Here is an 18,711-nt window from a genome sequence, read left to right as displayed (position 1 = left end):
TATGCCTTAGTATAGTGAGGAGTTTAAAATTGGCCAGACATCAAAAATATGCCTTAGTATAGTGAGGTGTCTAAAATTGACCAGATAATAAAAATATGCCTTAGTATAGTGAGTGTTCTAAAATTGGCCAGACAACAAACATACGCCTTAGTATAGTGAGGTGTCTAAAATTGGCCATAGGACAGTATGACATCAAAAATATGCCTTAGTATAGTGAGTGGTGGGAAATTGTCCAGACATCAAAAATATGCCTTAGTATAGTGAGTGGTCGGAAATTGGCCATAGGACAGTATGACATCAAAAATATACCTTAGTATAGTGAGTGGTCTAAAATTGGCCAGACAACAAACATACGCCTTAGTATAGTGAGGTGTCTAAAATTGGCCAGACATCAAAAATATGCCTTAGTATAGTAAGGTGTCTAAAATTGGCCATAGCACAGTATGACATCAAAATATGCCTTAGTATATTAAGGTGTCTAAAATTGGCCAGACATCAAAAATATGCCTTAGTATAGTGAGTGGTCTAAAATTGGCCAGACAACAAACATACGCCTTAGTATAGTGAATAGTCTAAAATTGGCCATAGGACAGTATGACATCAAAATATGCCTTAGTATAGTGAGTGGACTAAAATTGGCCTGACATCAAAAATATACATCAGTATAGTGAGGTGTCTGAAATTGGCCAGATATCAAAAATAGGCCTTAGTATAGTGAGGTGTCTAAAATTGGCCAGACATCAAAAATATACCACAGTATAGTGAGGTGTCTAAAATTGGCCAGACATCAAAAATATGCCTTAGTATAGTGAGTAGTCTAAAATTGGCCATAGGAAAGTATGACATCAAAAATACGCCTTAATATAGTGAGGTATCTAAAATTGGCCAGACATCAAAAATATGCCTTAGTATAGAAGGTGTCTAAAATTGGCCATAGGACAGTATGACATCAAAAATATGCCTTAGTATAGAAGGTGTCTAAAATTGGCCATAGGACAGTATGACATCAAAAATATGCCTTAGTATAGAAGGTGTCTAAAATTGGCCATAGAACAGTATGACATCAAAAATATACCTTAGTATACTGAGGTGTCTAAAATTGGCCAGACATCAAAAATATGCGTTAGTATAGTGAGTGGTCTAAAATTGGCCAGACATCAAAAATATGCCTTAGTATAATGAGTAGTCTAAAATTGGCCATAGGGCAGTATGACATCAAAATATGCCTTAGTATAGTGAGGTGTCTAAAATTGGCCAGACATCAAAATATGCCTTAGTATAGTGAGTGGTCTAAAATTGGCCATAGGGCAGTATGACATCAAAATATGCCTTAGTATAGTGAGTGGTCTAAAATTGGCCATAGGAAAGTATGACATCAAAAATATGCCTTAGTATAGTGAGTGGTCTAAAATTGGCCAGACATCAAAAATATGCCTTAGTATAATGAGGTGTCTAAAATTGGCCATAGGACGGTATGACATCAAAAATATGCCTTAGTATAGTGAGTGGACTAAAATTGGCCTGACATAAAAAATATACATCAGTATAGTAAGGTGTCTAAAATTGGCCATAGGAAAGTATGACATCAAAATATGCCGTAGTATAGTGAGGTGTCTGAAATTGGCAAGACATCAAAAATATGCCTTAGTATATTAAGGTGTCTAAAATTGGCCATAGCACAGTATGACATCAAAATATGCCTTAGTATAATGAGTAGACTAAAATTGGCCATAGAACACTATGACATCAATAATATGCCTTAGTATAGTGAGGTGTCTAAAATTGGCCAGAGATCAAAAATATGCCTTATTATAATGAGTAGTCTAAAATGGGCCATAAGACAGTATGACATTAAAAATATGCCTTAGTATAGTGAGTGGTCTAAAATTGGCCATAGGAAAGTATGACATCAAAATATGCCTTAGTATAGTGAGTGGTCTAAAATTGGCCAGAGATCAAAAATATGCCTTAGTATAGTGAGTGGTCTAAAATTGGCCATAGGGCAGTATGACATCAAAATATGCCTTAGTATAGTGAGGTGTCTAAAATTGGCAAGACATCAAAAATATGCCTTAGTATAATGAGTAGTCTAAAATTGGACATAGGACAGTATGACATTAAAAATATGCCTTAGTATAGTGAGTGGTCTAAAATTGGCCAAACATCAAAAAGATGCCTTAGTATAACGAGGTGTCTAAAATTGGCCATAGGACAGTATGACATCAAAATATGCCTTAGTATATTAAGGTGTCTAAAATTGGCCAGACATCAAAAATATGCCTTAGTATAGTGAGTGGTCTAAAATTGGCCAGACAACAAACATACGCCTTAGTATAGTGAATAGTCTAAAATTGGCCATAGGACAGTATGACATCAAAATATGCCTTAGTATAGTGAGTGGACTAAAATTGGCCTGACATCAAAAATATACATCAGTATAGTGAGGTGTCTGAAATTGGCAAGACATCAAAAATAGGCCTTAGTATAGTGAGGTGTCTAAAATTGGCCAGACATCAAAAATATGCCTTAGTATAGTGAGTGGTCTAAAATTGGCCAGACAACAAACATACGCCTTAGTATAGTGAATAGTCTAAAATTGGCCATAGGACAGTATGACATCAAAATATGCCTTAGTATAGTGAGTGGACTAAAATTGGCCTGACATCAAAAATATACATCAGTATAGTGAGGTGTCTGAAATTGGCAAGACATCAAAAATAGGCCTTAGTATAGTGAGGTGTCTAAAATTGGCCAGACATCAAAAATAGGCCTTAGTATAGTGAGGTGTCTAAAATTGGCCAGACATCAAAAATATGCCTTAGTATAGTGAGTGGTCTAAAATTGGCCATAGGACATTATGACATCAAAAATATGCCTTAGTATAGAAGGTGTCTAAAATGGGCCAGACATCAAAATATGCCTTAGTATAGTGAGGTGTCTAAAATTGGCCAGACATCAAAATATGCCTTAGTATAGTGAGTGGTCTAAAATTGGCCAGACATCAAAATATGCCTTAGTATAGTGAGTGGTCTAAAATTGGCCATAGGAAAGTATGACATCAAAATATGCCTTAGTATAGTGAGGTGTCTAAAATTGGCCAGACATCAAAAATATGCCTTAGTATAGTAAGGTGTCTAAAATTGGCCATAGGAAAGTATGATATCAAAATATGCCGTAGTATAGTGAGGTGTCTGAAATTGGCAAGACATCAAAAATATGCCTTTGTATATTAAGGTGTCTAAAATTGGCCATAGCACAGTATGACATCAAAATATGCCTTAGTATAATGAGTAGACTAAAATTGGCCATAGAACACTATGACATCAAAAATATGCCTTAGTATAGTGAGGTGTCTAAAATTGGCCAGAGATCAAAAATATGCCTTAGTATAGTGAGTGGTCTAAAATTGGCCATAGGGCAGTATGACATCAAAATATGCCTTAGTATAGTGAGGTGTCTAAAATTGGCCATAGGGCAGTATGACATCAAAATATGCCTTAGTATAGTGAGTGGTCTAAAATTGGCCAGACATCAAAAATATGCCTTAGTATAATGAGTAGTCTAAAATTGGCCATAGGACAGTATGACATTAAAAATATGCCTTAGTATAGTGAGTGGTCTAAATTTGGCCAGACATCAAAATATGCCTTAGTATAGTGAGTGGTCTAAAATTGGCCATAGTGCAGTATGACATCAAAATATGCCTTAGTATAGTGAGGTGTCTAAAATTGGCCAGAGATCAAAAATATGCCTTAGTATAGTGAGTGGTCTAAAATTGGCCATAGGGCAGTATGACATCAAAATATGCCTTAGTATAGTGAGGTGTATAAAATTGGCCAGACATCAAAAATATGCCTTATTATAATGAGTAGTCTAAAATGGGCCATAAGACAGTATGACATTCAAAATATGCCTTAGTATAGTCAGTGGTCTAAAATTGGCCATAGGAAAGTATGACATCAAAATATGCCTTAGTATAGTGAGTGGTCTAAAATTGGCCAGAGATCAAAAATATGCCTTAGTATAGTGAGTGGTCTAAAATTGGCCATAGGACAGTATGACATCAAAAGTAAGCCTTAGTATAGTGAGGTGTCTAAAATTGGCCAGAAATCAAAAATATGCCTTATTATAATGAGTAGTCTAAAATGGGCCATAAGACAGTATGACATTAAAAATATGCCTTAGTATAGTGAGTGGTCTAAAATTGGCCATAGGGCAGTATGATATCAAAAATACGCCTTAGTATAGTGAGGTGTCTAAAATTGGTCATAGAACAGTATGACATCAAAATATGCCTTAGTATAGTGAGTGGTCTAAAATTGGCCATAGAACAGTATGACATCAAAAATATGCCTTAGTATAGTGAGGGGTCTAAAATTGGCCATAGTCATTCGACATACGACAGAATCGACATAATTTGATGTCCTATGACATCGAAAATAAGCCTTAGTATAAGGTGTTAAGAATTTGCAAGATGTATGACATGATTTTGTTTTATGTAATAGCAACATGCATTGCTCTCTACCAGTGTCATTCTAACTAATTACAGCAGATGGTGCCAGATTCATTTAAGTGTTCTTAACTTAGGAGTCTTTCTGTTTGTTTTTTGCGTCGATATCATCAACACAGTGAAAATGTATTGAATATGTTTTGAGCTTCTGGTGTATCAGAGTTACATCAAGTATGTTTCACCCACCTGTCTCTTAAATTATCATTAGGAAAACCTGAGCTATCTGCGGTCATCACTCCTGCAGCTTTGGAAGTTTGAGTGATGGCACAATAATGAAACTAGTAAGTCAAAGAATTAATAAAATGCTGTTTTATTTGTGTTTTTCTTCCATTTATTTAGATGAAGGTTTTTGTACATCTAGCAAAGCAAATATGCTGTCTACCATGAAGGCAGCTGTTACAAATTATTGACAGCTAATTCATTATTTTCAATATTAACGTTTGAACAAAATGGCAGGTCATACTCAAGTCGTAAACACATACCATTTAGCCACAAGAATGCAAAGCATCTGACAAGGAAGAACAAGATATGCAAAGTTGCTACATTATTAAGATGTTTTCTGAAAATTGTTTTGACAGACAACAATTCTGGGTAAGGTAAACTTAGTTCATCCTTCCCACACTGATGACATTTGATAACAACACTGTATAACAAGGGCCTTAATGGAAAGAGTCATTATAAATTTCAATTAAACATAATCATGAAACTTTCCACCCATCTTTGGTTTTGGAACAAAGGTACATTTCTTTGTGTTACTGGTTTGACTTTAACAGCATCCTTTCTGCATCTGAAACAAGAACATCTATATATTTTAGTAATGTTACTTTTTTATGTTTACTTTTGGCTCCACAGGAATCTGACACTCTAGCATTGACGTGAGTTAGTAGGGAACGTTGCATGGTAAGTCTACCATCTTTCAAACACTGAGCCAATGCTTTACATGAAGTCATACAAATTAAAACAAATGTAGGAACATGTAAATAAAAGGAAATTTGTAGGTATGGTATCGTATGGTAGACAGTTTGTAGCATACCCAGCATAGAAAAATGAACCACAGGTAGGGGAAACATAGATTTGAATGTGACATCAGAAGAGTGATGGAATTATGACACTTATGGTTTCCCAGGTGACTTATACTACTAGTTGTCCCATGTCTCTCCATTTCCTGTTGGCAAGTGCTTGTCCTATCATATGACAACTCTGAGCTTAAATTACCAAGGCAAGCCAAGCAAGAGAAAATTAAAAGTATGTCAATTTGCACTTTTAAGGCCATACACATCATAAATGTATTAATCTGTGCTGTAGACTTACTGTAGTCTACCTCCTCTATTATATCTTAAATTTGAATATAGACACTATTCCACTATTGTTTTTCACATAAAACCAACATACAAGTGGTTTATACGTAATGCTGGTTATACAGATGAGAAAGAATGTAATTATCAATTGTTAGTTTTATCACTTGTTTATCTAATTACACTAAAAGTAGTGATTAAGACAGAAAGAAATGTCACTTTGTGTGGCATACAAAATTAAATTCCAGCCACTCGTGGATAATTCAGAATATAAATCTTTTAAATACAGGCCAACAGAATGCATGCATTCTTGTGAACTATAAAAATAATCAAGACACATTACATTTAATACCCGCTATAGAAAAGGGTGAGGCCGTCATTCAGGTTGTAGCTTTTAGTTTGTTGTTCCTGCCTTCACAGAATGTTGAGGCTTTGACTTTTTGAAATTATCTGACAGAAGCGCCTGTGGCCTCCTTCATAATGACTTGAAATGAGTCATTCCTGTGCCCTGGAACTACACTTTGTATGCCACACCCTGCCTTTGTATGCTTAATTATTTTTCTTGTCTTTAAAATTGCTAGTTACTACAGCAGACTGTATCACACACTGACCCTTCTGAAAGATGAAGTAAGTGTGTGGCACCAGTCTGTTCCAAAAGGCGACTAAGGTTCAGATGCTGTAAATGGCCTCAGGGCCAGCACCCAGTGACGGAGCAGCCCTGGACCCTCTAAATGTATGCTTTATTTTTGTGTTCTACACGTATCTACGGCATTATGTGACACTTGTTAATGTATTTTTGATTGATTTCCAGGATGAAGATGGCCTTTTGGGTTGGTGGAGAACAGCAGAAGGTATGCTTGACATTTAGTTTTGATGTGTTGATCCAAGTCCTTTTAACTTCTAGTTACAATAATTTACTTTCTGTGCTTCAGGCTGGAATGCATGGAGTGAGGCAAACCAGGATGATGAACCACCTGACATGTAAGTAAACATTTTATAAAATAATGACTTTACAAGCAAAGACACTGATCAACCACAACATTGAAACCACTGGCAGGAAAAATGGGCCAATTTTAAGGATTTGAGCAACTTTGACTAAGGTCAACTTGTGAGGGCTTAGACAATCAGGTCAGAGCACCTCCAAAATAGCAACTATTGTGGGGTGTTCAGACCTGGACAGTGAAGCAATAGACAAAGGTGGCCTAGTTGAAAGAATCATATTTTCTTTTTACATCACATGGACATCTGGGTACTGTGTGTCATTTACCTAAGGATGGGCTGCTTCCATGGAGGCCCCACCTCACACCTCCCAGGATATAAAAGATAAATATCATCTTCAGCGGTCTCGTGGAGGATCACAGCTGTTTTAGCAGCACAAGGGAGACCTAGACAATATTAAGCTGATGATTTTACTGTTGTGGCTGATCAGGATATAGAAAAGTTTTATGTCCTCTCAGTATCAGCCTTAAAAATGTAAACAATCTAGATGGATAGCACCATGTATTCACTTGATTCATATTTCTGCCTTAGAAAATAGATCATCTGCTTATATCTTACAAGTAAGATTAAGCTGTTGATCAAGCATTGGAACATAATGCTGTACCAAATGTCTGTGTACAACACAGACATTTCTTCTGCTCTTTTTCTTTATCTTTTGAACTGAGTGTAAAATGTTTTTCTTGTCCTGGTCTCAGAGTGGTGGAACAAGCAGCTGATCGTGTCTTCATGGCAGCTCGTCTCTTTGTCCACTTTTTCGACCAGCATGATGCCTCCCTGCAGCAGCGTATCCTGGAGCTCCTTGCTATAGCTGATTCAGCTGACGTTTTCCATAAGAAAACAGTCACGGCAAGTGTCGGTGGTGGGCTGGCTAGTGTTGCCGGGTCTGTCACCGCTATTGCCGGTCTCGTTCTGGCACCCTTCACTGCAGGAACGTCACTCATTGTCACAGCTGTAGGCATTAGTGTAGCTACAGCAGGTGGGGTGGCGTCTGCTTCAGCCAACATCACAGATACAGTTCATTCAAAGACAGATCGCAAGAAGGTGGAAAAAATGATCCAAGACTACCAGGAGGAGATGAAGGACATCAAGGAGTGCCTGGAGTTTCTGCAGGTGAGAAGATAGAAGACAGCTTTTTATCCACTTGGTTTTAGTTGCATGCAGAGTCTGAAAATATACTGATAAAAAGATGACCTCAGTTATTTTACTCACAGTACGAATAAATTATATTTGCCTCAGATTTCAAATGCATAGATTTTTTTTTTTTTTTTTGACATGACTAGAGATGTTAGCTGAACAATATTGCATCTCTCATCATGGAAAAGTCTGAACTGTCTATTACACCATTGACTTAGACTGTGAAATGTGTTTACATGAATCTCTTTTAGCTGGTTTGCTAATAGTCTTGGCCTGTAAAACTGGAGTAGAAGTGTGAAATAATATTCTGCATACATTTAACAACCACACTAAAACAGCCTAATTAGCTTAAAATCTTCAGTTTTAACAATAATATGAATTTCAAAAATATATAAAAGTCCTAATATAAAATCTGTACCCTGTCTGCCTTACAGGAAGGGATGGAGATGCTTGAGGAGTGGAACTTTGAGAACTACGCTGAGAGCATCTCACAGAAGTACCTAAACCATAATGTCAAACATGTAATGAAGGAGGGCGGCCGAGCTGGGAAGGCTTTGGTGATCAATACAGAGAATCTGATTAATACCGTTCAAGTCCTCAGTGTGGCAGGTGGTGCAGCTAAAGCTGCACAGGTGATGAGCGTCACTACCGGAGTTATGTCAGGCCTCTTTCTGGCTCTCGATGTGTTCTTCCTGGCAAAGGATTCCATGGAGCTGAAAAAGGGGGCAAAGACAGAATTTGCTGCTAAGATCAGAGAGGTTTGTAAGGAGCTGAAGGACGGGCTGCTGGAACTGAACCATATCAAGAAACAGCTGCAGAAAATCATGGATGGGATAGAGGATGAAGAGCACTCTAAGTCTGATCTGGAGAAATGTAAGGTTTCAAAACTAAAAGACTAATAAAAACTCCAAATCAAAGCCACAGTGTCTTAGTCCCTTCGAGGTGAAATCAGGATGTGAAACTTTAAAATAAATTTTGAATGTGATTAAATGACAATGTGATTAAACATTTAGACATATGATTTACTTCTTGAGATGTTCATTCTTTTCAATGTTACAAATCTGTGTTATCACAGGGTGAGCATTTACAAGACATGCTTCAAAAATTGCTCCACAAAAATTCTAAACTGTCCTTTCTGATGTCCAACGATCTGGAAGAAAATGAGTTAACACAAATGTTAAATGTACACGTTCAAAAATCTATTTTCAATGTTTCAAATCCAAGTTTCAGTGTTACAAATTGTAATTCTGATTTCACCCCATAAATCCTAGGTCCAAAATCTCCAAAGCAAACCTTGACAAAAAAAACAAAACAAAAAACAGTTCAGCTAATTAAAAAATTATGTTTCAGCAGAAGTTTGTAGTTTTTCACCTTGACATTGCTCTTGAAAAGTCACTTTGCATTAACATGAGAACTTTTTTACATTATATAAAATATTTATATTTGGTCATTTTAATTACATATTTCACCTACTGCATTATCATCTGTGGAAATTGTTTATTTGTAATAACAGTACTTTCCTATTTTTTCTGTCCCTTTTTCCATCACTGGACTTGTTTCAGTTGTGAAAAGTTCGACTACATACCAAGTAAATAAATAAATACAAAGTAAATGAAGCAAAACTTTTATGTAGCAAAGTACTGAGGGTTGGACCGAGGCGGGACCACCTTGTGCTCAGAGAGTATTGTGATCTTAGGACAAACCTGCTGGTCTGAATTTCAAAACCCCTTTTTGTGAATTTCATGCTAATCACATGCTGCTAATCACATCTTGCTCATCCAGCATTTCAAGAGTTGTTTACAACTGCACACATACCTGATGTTGGCAACATGAAGTAACATGACACTGGTACCAAGGGGTTATCTTTCTATCCACTGCAACTCCTCCTACAGCCACCTGCAAGTGGAGGCACCTGCATACACAGACAATGAATGGTAATACATTAAAACAAAAATAATATAACATCTAGGGATAAAAAAGTTAATGGTAAAAAAACACCCAAAACACTGAAGTTTTGTTCTTGTGAAGAAGAAAATACATAGAACTCAGATCATTTAACCCTAACGCAGACCAGAAATAAACATATTAAACAAACAGGTTAAGAAACTCAGACAAAAGATGAGACAGGTCTCACGTAATGCGGTGGTGCTTAACATTTTTTCTACCCTGTGCAAACATGGACCTTCTGTCCTTAGCTCACATATGAGGTTCAGCAAGAACAACTGAGCATTTCCTCATTTGTGTCTTTCTGTGCATTCCTCCCAACAGGAATTCACTATTATCTGATTAAAGCATTTGTATCTCAGTGCTAATATCAGGCACTTTCAGAACAAACAGACTCTTGCAAGAACTACCTAACTTATTTTTCTATTTGCATTTGCGTCAGCAGTAGGAACACTTGAGTGATGTAAGCTGACATTTAGACATTTAGCAACAAAGATTTTGTTTCCCTTAAACCTGTCCAATTCTCTGAAATTCTTCATAGAACAGAGGCCCAGTAAAGACTTTAGCATCTGTTCTTTTGCTGGTGCTGTTTACACTGTCGGTGCACACTTACAGCATTCATGGTTCCTGTACTTACTTCCAACACTTACAAAACCTATAAAAAAGTTCCTCAGGTCTGACAACACCTGTAGGCCCACACAGCTTTCAGTAGACTTTTGGTTTGTTTTTAATGTCTTTTGCCACACGTCTTAACTGTTGGATTGATGATTATATTTCTGTGGATACTTCCTACAACACAATTTGCCCAGCAGCAACTCGACTCAGACTTTGACACGGCCTGTTTCTGGTCTTGCCTTCCTAACCCACCACTAGCTCCAAAGAAAATCACTGAATTTTGTCATTACTTGGCTGCCATGCCATGCACAAGACAAGTTTGACTTGCTTGCCCTTGTAAGCATGCTTATCAAGGCTGTTAAATATTCAACCTAACCATCCACTACATCAAACATTTTACTGTTGTGTGCCACATCTTGAGATATAAAGCAGCTTGAGTTTATGGGCTTCATGCTTTCTGAACCATGTTGAACTATGGCTCTAGAGGCATTTTGGTATGCGGTAGGTACAATATAGCAGCAATCTGTACTGAGTGTTAAAGGGATACTATCAGAGAGCACTTGAGGTTTTTAATTCTTTAGAACAACTCTTACGTACTACAAATGCTCTATGTTCCCGACAATAAAGTAAATAAATAATTTAATAATTTTAAATAAATAAATAAACTTAACTGTTATTGTAAGGTGTTACATAGTGTAGCTCCTCATGCTCAGACCCTCATTATTACCTTTTCAACTAAACCCTGGAAAGAAAGAACATGCCTAAAGGATTTACAATAACATCAACAGTGGGAACGCAGCTATGAGGAGCCTTGGCACCTCTTTAAAGGCTGAGTCTATTTTTACAGTAACAGGAAACAGAATGACTGTGTACACGAAGGAAGCATAATAAAGAAGTAAATATTTTGACAATACTGTTCATTACTCAAATCTACATTCTTTCTTTAAAAAAAAAAAGATCAATTGTGTTCTGATGTCTGAATGGGGATAAAAAATTGCATAAACTATTAACTAAAAACAACTGGCGTGCAGATGTACCCTGGTGTTTTTTCAATATCTACTTTTGTGACTAGACTGGCAGAAAACATGAGAATGAGGAAGAAGATAAAGTCTGCCGCCTTATTTACTGTAGCACCTATATGGAAAAGCACCAATCAACACTGTAGATGAACAGGTGGAGTTGGATGTTTTTTGTACTCATAGACCAAACTTGAGCAAAGCAAACAAAGAACAACTCATACAAAATAAAGCTACATGCAAGTTTGGTCAATTTAAATTTGCGCAGGTAACATTACAACTAACTATAATGATGAAACCAATCCCAGCTGACATTGGGCAAGAGGCGGGGTACACCCTAGATAAATTCCTGTTTTACCACAAGGCTGACACAGAGGCCCCTGGGAAACATTGGATTTAAGCCTGGAGCCTTCTGGCCATTAGGCAACAGTAATAACCACTAATCTTTGACATTTCAAAACTGCTTCATATACATAACTTTTCAGCCATATTGCCCATATGGATCATGAATATTTCATTTGCTGGGTATCACAAAATTCCTCACAATGTGACACCATATGGTTGGTTCATTATTATTTTTAGCATTCATAGAATATTGCAGCACTGGCACAGGAATCCTCAGAATTGGTGACTTACATTATATGTGTTAGTTAATTCTGACACTGAACAATAAAGCAATTCCTACATCAGATTCACCCATCCATACACTGTGCCACAAAAGCTTAATTCAACATTAAGGGTAATAAAGGTAACCTCTACCTTTTCGATGAGGAAGACTGCTGTAGATAAAGAAAACTATAGACAAATGAAGGTATACTTGGCCCCTTAGTACCATGATTTATTAGCCGCAACTTCAGGAACAGATTGGACACTGAGGGCAACACGAAATACTTCCTCATACCAACAGTGAACTACAATGCCTTTTGGTCTTGTCAATGCAAAAACCAGAAATAATTAACTCAGACAATAATTGTCCTGCTACGTCTACTGCCTCCATTGTGATGGCTTTAAAAGTAAAACAGATACTTTAACAGCAAATACACAAAGTATGATCTGCTATATTTTTGTTAAACTTGCAAAACAAAACAATGACGAGCCTTGGCAGTGGTCCACTGGAAATTGTACCATCAGATGTTTTTTTTATTTCCATCTAGTCCGAAAGCTGGGAAATACCTTCTTCGTCAAACACACTGCAACACATCACATAAATATGATGTATGATGTCAATACTGTGCTGATGACTTATTCTACTGTTAATAGATTGCATTATCCAACCTGTATCCAATTCATCACAAGACTATGTGCTACAGATAAAACTTGTTTCAGAACAACAGATCTCTACAAAACCATGACCAAGATTCTCACGTAACACTATGACTATTTACCGTCATGAATGACGCTAATAGCAAAAGAAAAAGTCATGCTCTACAAAACAATTCACATACAAACAATTGTACTCACATTTATTATACCCGGATTGTACCAACAGAAATTCTTGCCATGTTTAACCACAGATGACAGGTGTTATTTTCTAACTCTTCAAGGCAACTCATACAACTAGAAATCGTAAATCTTAACAGAGCCATATGAAAGAATCTCACAGGACACAAGTGACAGGCTGCCACTAAATTCTCTGGGAGCTTCCAGTGATATTTTCATGGCATCATTATAAGCCACTATATGTCTCTATACTGTATACTTCTTATAACTGCACAAAAAATGTGCAGCATAAAGAGAAGAGCAAAAGGTTTCACAATAAGGAACATTTTACATTGTATTGTCCATGCATGTCTGTCAAATCTTCAGTAATAAAATGACCTATGTATTTAACAACAACAATCCTAAACCATATTAAGTCATATAGCTAAACATGCTCTAATTTACTGGCTGTGAATATAGAAATAACGCCTCTCCTGTTATCACACTTTTATACAATTTACAATCCTAATTAAATAACATCCATTGTCTATTTTAACAGATGGACAGTTCAGCGTTGCCTAGACTTGCCTAGACTAAAAACACAATAGGGACTTTGAAACACACAAAACAGCTTCTACTTCCAATGACAAACCAGTTTTTGGTATCGTCTCACTGGTCTTATGACTACCTCAGTAGCTTAGTGGTGTACTTTGTGTGGAGAGCTCATTAAAACAGATAAATGGAAATTGTAAATCAAGCACAAAGGTGTTTTGAACTGGCCACAATTCATTCAAATGATATGTTTTAATGAGCCCTGCAGTGGAAATCTTGAGATTTATGATTTACTTTTGAGATAAATATAGAATATGTCAAAGTTGCATGAAAAAACACAAGGCAGTCACAAACCTGCACTAATTCTGACCAATTCTCTAACTTCTGGAGATACTCAGACTTTATACCTATCAATCTGATTTTAAATTAAGCTGGTTTTATAATTGAACTAGAAAAAGGGTTTGGACTTACCTATAAATCACTGTCTAACAGGCTTCCCAGGAAAGGATTAGTGAGCTAGACTCAACCTTAGAGTTAGACTCCAACTGTAAACTTACAGTTAATCATAAAGTATGTTTAAAGCTAGATGCCCTTAGTATTATTTATTTCACTGATTATAAAAAACAAAAAATAAAAAAATAAAGATGTGTTTCACATGTGATGTTAAAATAGATGGTTTTACTAAATCCTTAAAACACATTTCTTCTTAACTTGCATTAGGGTACCTCAGCAGCTGCTATTGCTTTGTTATTTCTAACCTCTTTTTAATTTTGCTAATTTTATGAGCCCTTAGTGGTGTTGTATTTTGTACAGTGTGGTGAGACTCGGTTGTTTCCTTATCTTTATCAGTCTTGTAGGTTACGAGAAATGTGAGCCCTAAATGCATGGAAACTCTGTCACAAAGCAGGTTAAACGTGCAGTGACCTAGCAAAATTCATGTGTGGTTTCCATCACACGCCCTAAACCTCTATTTCCAACTCCACCCTCTAAAAATATCACTAATGATGTCAGAGATGTTTTGTCAATTTCTTTGGTTACTTGACTCTTCCCCCTGCTTTGTATAAATAGTGGCACAGAGTGAACAGGTGTCACATCAGAAGCAGTCGAACTGCAAACCACACCTGAGAATAAACTACACAAGGAACCAGGAGCTGCATACACTTTTCCTTCTGAACCAACTTTTACCCATCATTTGAACGGAAGCTAAGAAAATCTACAGGTAAGCTAAAACAACATTCAAGATCTTAATATCTATTATAAAAATCACTTGAAGAAGAATAGTATATGGTGTATATGGAATGGACAACAAGTTACTCTTCAAATCTAATCTGGGTTTATTATTCATTGGAGATCTTATTATTTATAGTTTAAAAATGACTATTATAGTAAGTAACTGATTATCTTAATTGCCCCAGGTCAGTCCTAGGATCGATAGAGGCTAAAATAAAACTGATCCCATGAAGATCCTTATTTATAACTACTGCCGTAATGCTTAACAGGGGGTCTTCTCTCTCTCTGCTCTCCTATGGAGTGGCCCTCCCACCCCTACTTTCTGCAAGGGATGAGCTACAATGTTGGCTAATCATATCCACAACACCACCTATATTCCACCAGGAATATAGACACTACATGCAATTTATCAAGCATCTACTGAATCCAAAGAAATGATCACCACCAGTTTGCCTCTAGTCAACTCGCTAAATTCCCAAGGGTGTTCCCTATCCTTTAGCTACATGTTGTGAAACAGTTTGATTTGATTTAATGCAACTGTTGTGTCTAATTAGCTTTTTAACGGTTCATAGTTACATAGTTAACAGAGTTCATAACAGCTAAATTATGTCAGACATGCTTAACTGTGTTAATGAAAATACTTCTACATTAAACTGTTGGTTTTACAGTATTACAGTTATTACAGAAAATTGTCACCTTGACAATATATTGTTTCATTATTTTACAAAAACAGGTATCGTGTTTCAAATGGAATATTATGGTACACCTAAAACCAAATGTAATGAAAAAGTTCTATGATTATGTTTCTTCTATATGGTTCATGTTTAGTAACATCATTTTCTCTAAACTAAAGCAATAGTAGCAATGTTTGTGAATGCACTGCTATGACAAACTGCTGGTTAATAGATAATGTCTTTAGTATGTCTAGTAAAATATTTCACCTTTAAATATTTTCCTTGAGCATATCTGATACAGTCTGTTTTACTCCATAAATAATTGCAGATGATGTGTTCCATTATATTATTTAAATGAATAATGTTATGATATTTACTCCAGGCATGGACACCAGACTGGTCCTCGCTGTCTTGTTTGTGGCAGGAAACATCACATTAGCCACCGTAACCGCTCAGAACGAAACAGTGTCAGCTAACACAACACAGTCAGCTAATTTCACAACACCTGCACCAGGAACCAACTTAACAGCCAACGTAACAGCTCCACCAGGGACCAACGTAACAGCTCCACCAGGGACCAACGTAACAGCTCCACCAGGGACCAACGTAACAGCTACACCAGGGACCAACGTAACAGCTACACCAGGGACCAACGTAACAGCTACACCAGGGACCAACACAACAGTGTCAACCTCTCCAGGAGTGTCTGTAACAGGAAACAACACGACATTGGCGACAACCCAAGCTCCACCACTGGAGTACAATGACACAGTGGAGTCTCTTAGTGTGAGCAATGCCAAAAACCTAGGAAGAGTGGAACAGAACAGAATAGAATAGAATGCAGTAAAGTCAAGTTTATTGATGGTGTTGTAATTTATCAAGGTGTGCACTATACTACCCACTTAACATTTATCGTTTTTTTTTTCTCCCTTGCAGACAAATATTTCTAGGACAGGCTGTAGGAGCCAACAGCTCTGCATGGCTCAGCCGTTAGACTGCGACCCTGCAACAGGATCATGTTACTTTCTTGCTGTCAAGCAGAAGAGTGGTCAAAACTTTGAGTTTGAGCTCGTAGGAGAAGCAGATGGCTACCTGGCTGCCACAGTGTCACCCAACATTGAACTGGTATGTCAAGTTCTATCACTTGGAAGTCTGCAGCTCAGCAGTTAGACCAGGTTGACTTTAGGCCAAAGCATTGGTAGTTAAATTCCACGATTTTCTAGTTTACCTGTCAAAGTGTCCTTGGTCAAGACACCAAACCCCAAGTTACAGCCCAGTTCCATCAGTGTATGAGTGTGTGAGTGATTGTGTGCACAAATAGGTGAATAGCCTAATGGTGTAAAAGCACTTTTGAGTGTAGATAACTGCTATACAACTATAAGATTATTAAACCCTTAACACCTTTTTTGTATTCATATGTGTAAACTGCTTATGGTTTGAAACCACAGGGAAATAATGCCTCAACCTACGTCTGTGCAAAGAAAAATGGAAAGGTTTTTTTCATCAGCACTGTCAATGAAAACGGCAAGCTGAAACAGAAGAAGGTGAGTTTTATTTACGTAGTAGCTGCAGTAAAACGGGATCAGGATACGTGTATTACATCTGTTGAAGCCCAGATATACTGCAGTCTGTCATGCTGTTTTATTCCTTTGTTGCATTTTTTTGATTAAAAAAAAAAAAAGTAAACTTAATGAATATAGACTTCTAAACAGCTGCATAACAGGCTCAAAATAGTCAGTTATCTGGCTAACAACAACAATAAAAAAAAACAACATTTACTTAAATGTAATTTTGTAGTAAAAACAGTGACTTCATAGGCTTAAGGGATAATCAGTATGTGCAATACTTCACACAGAACTTAATGCTCAAGAAATATCTAGGCAAAAATTAATTCAAACTATCACAAACTGCAGGTTATATAAATATTTCTTAGACCAGCAGTTCCCAACCCTGGTCTTCAAGGAACACTGCCCTGCTTGTTTTCTAACTTATCCCTTCCTTACCTACTGATTACCTGGATCAGGTGCATTCAGTCAGACAAAAGTGGGAAGGGCAGAGGTAGCTGGAAAACAAGCAGGGCAGTGTTCCTTGAGGACCAGAGTTGGGAACCACTGTGTTAGACCACTGAAAACTCACTGTCTTCTTTGCCAACCGTCTTTACTATCCAGCTGAATGTGAATTCAGTTAAAGGCAGGATCAATGGACTCAAAATTGAGTGTTCATTTGCTGCCACCCTACCAAGCCCTGTTACTAAAGCATCAACATCAACATCCATGTCAGTCGCAATCTCTACTGGGACCTACGACAGCAGTAAGCCAACATACTGTATATCATTTTTATTTTTAATATTAATATTTTTCAATGTAATAAAAACATGAATCTTTTTCTTTCTCTTGTTCTCTCAGGTACTGATGGTTTGGGAACCCCCAAAACCTTATTTCAGAGCGCAGTTGTGGAGCTCACAAATGTTAATGCGTCTGTCGCCAATGTAGCTAACACTACTAACACCACCACTCCTACACCTAATCATGCCATCACACTCCAGCAATCACTGACACAAGGTAATCAGAAGATATTATTTTGATGGATTCCTAAAACTACTGTATCTTGAATTTAAAAGAAGAGCAAAGGTTGTACAATGCCTAATAATTGTTTTTCTTTTCTGACATTCTTCCCTATAGCTCTGCTGATCACTATGGGTGTGCTCTGTCTGGCCATGCTATGACAAAACTGAAGCCCCAAGGAGTCAAGAGATAGGAAGCCATAACCTCCTTTTCGGATATATAGGCTACTCAATATAAACCTCTCACAAAAGGTCTACTATACATACTTGATTTATTTTTAGGATTACGTTGAATTGTTTATCAACTTACCTTAGCTGAAAACAGAAGCGTGATGAAGGGTCAACATTCTTACACAGCTTTCTGACTGCTTTCATACCTATTACATAATCAGAAAATAAGACAATTTATTTTAAGACTTTTTATGTAATCCAAATTACTTAACTGCAGACAAAAACATTGTATCTGCACTACGTATAAAGCTACATGTGCACTCATAACAGCCAAAACTTATTTTGCGTGTCACTATCCATTTACGCTAATTTTTTAGGTTTCTTGGGACACACAAAAGACAAGCAAAAAACTATTTTCTCCTTTCACTTCATGATGATGCCAATAAATGGTAGCGTGTTTTGCATTACGTTTTTCTAGGTGGTGTGAATGTACATACTGTTGATAACTCAATGCTTTTGCAATGAAGCCTTAATGGGCTGATATTTTTGTTGTGCAAGTACACATGCAAATGAACAGCTTGTTATAAAG

The 18,711-nt window shown here is 36.9% G+C and overlaps 2 protein-coding genes across 4 annotated transcripts; both read left to right on the top strand.

Annotated features, from left to right (window-relative positions):
- Positions 1-4,715: 4,715 nt before the first annotated feature.
- LOC113123385 (apolipoprotein L6-like) lies at positions 4,716-9,270 on the top strand. 3 transcript variants are annotated; one of them, XM_026295398.2, is made up of 7 exons: positions 4,717-4,791; positions 5,363-5,410; positions 6,387-6,538; positions 6,617-6,656; positions 6,738-6,786; positions 7,500-7,914; positions 8,373-9,270. In XM_026295398.2, exons 3-7 carry the CDS (start codon positions 6,488-6,490, stop codon positions 8,835-8,837), a joined length of 1,020 nt encoding a protein of 339 aa, XP_026151183.1. In that variant the 5' UTR covers positions 4,717-4,791; positions 5,363-5,410; positions 6,387-6,487; the 3' UTR covers positions 8,838-9,270. The 3 variants fall into 3 exon arrangements, with proteins under 3 accessions (XP_026151193.1, XP_026151183.1, XP_026151173.1); XM_026295408.1 differs by lacking the exon at positions 6,387-6,538 and having other exon boundaries at positions 4,716-4,791; XM_026295388.2 differs by having other exon boundaries at positions 5,363-6,538.
- Positions 9,271-14,552: 5,282 nt separating this feature from the next.
- On the top strand, positions 14,553-18,711 carry LOC113123379 (probable GPI-anchored adhesin-like protein PGA18). Its single transcript, XM_026295374.1, has 7 exons — positions 14,553-14,703; positions 15,771-16,174; positions 16,325-16,513; positions 16,837-16,932; positions 17,557-17,698; positions 17,794-17,949; positions 18,070-18,711. The coding sequence occupies exons 2-7, from the start codon at positions 15,773-15,775 to the stop codon at positions 18,111-18,113; spliced, it is 1,029 nt and encodes a 342-aa protein (XP_026151159.1). The 5' UTR covers positions 14,553-14,703; positions 15,771-15,772; the 3' UTR covers positions 18,114-18,711.

Source organism: Mastacembelus armatus, chromosome 18 (assembly GCF_900324485.2).
Source record: "Mastacembelus armatus chromosome 18, fMasArm1.2, whole genome shotgun sequence".
In the NCBI taxonomy this organism is placed as follows: Eukaryota; Metazoa; Chordata; class Actinopteri; order Synbranchiformes; family Mastacembelidae; genus Mastacembelus; species Mastacembelus armatus.
This window is presented reverse-complemented; position numbering and strand designations above follow the sequence as displayed.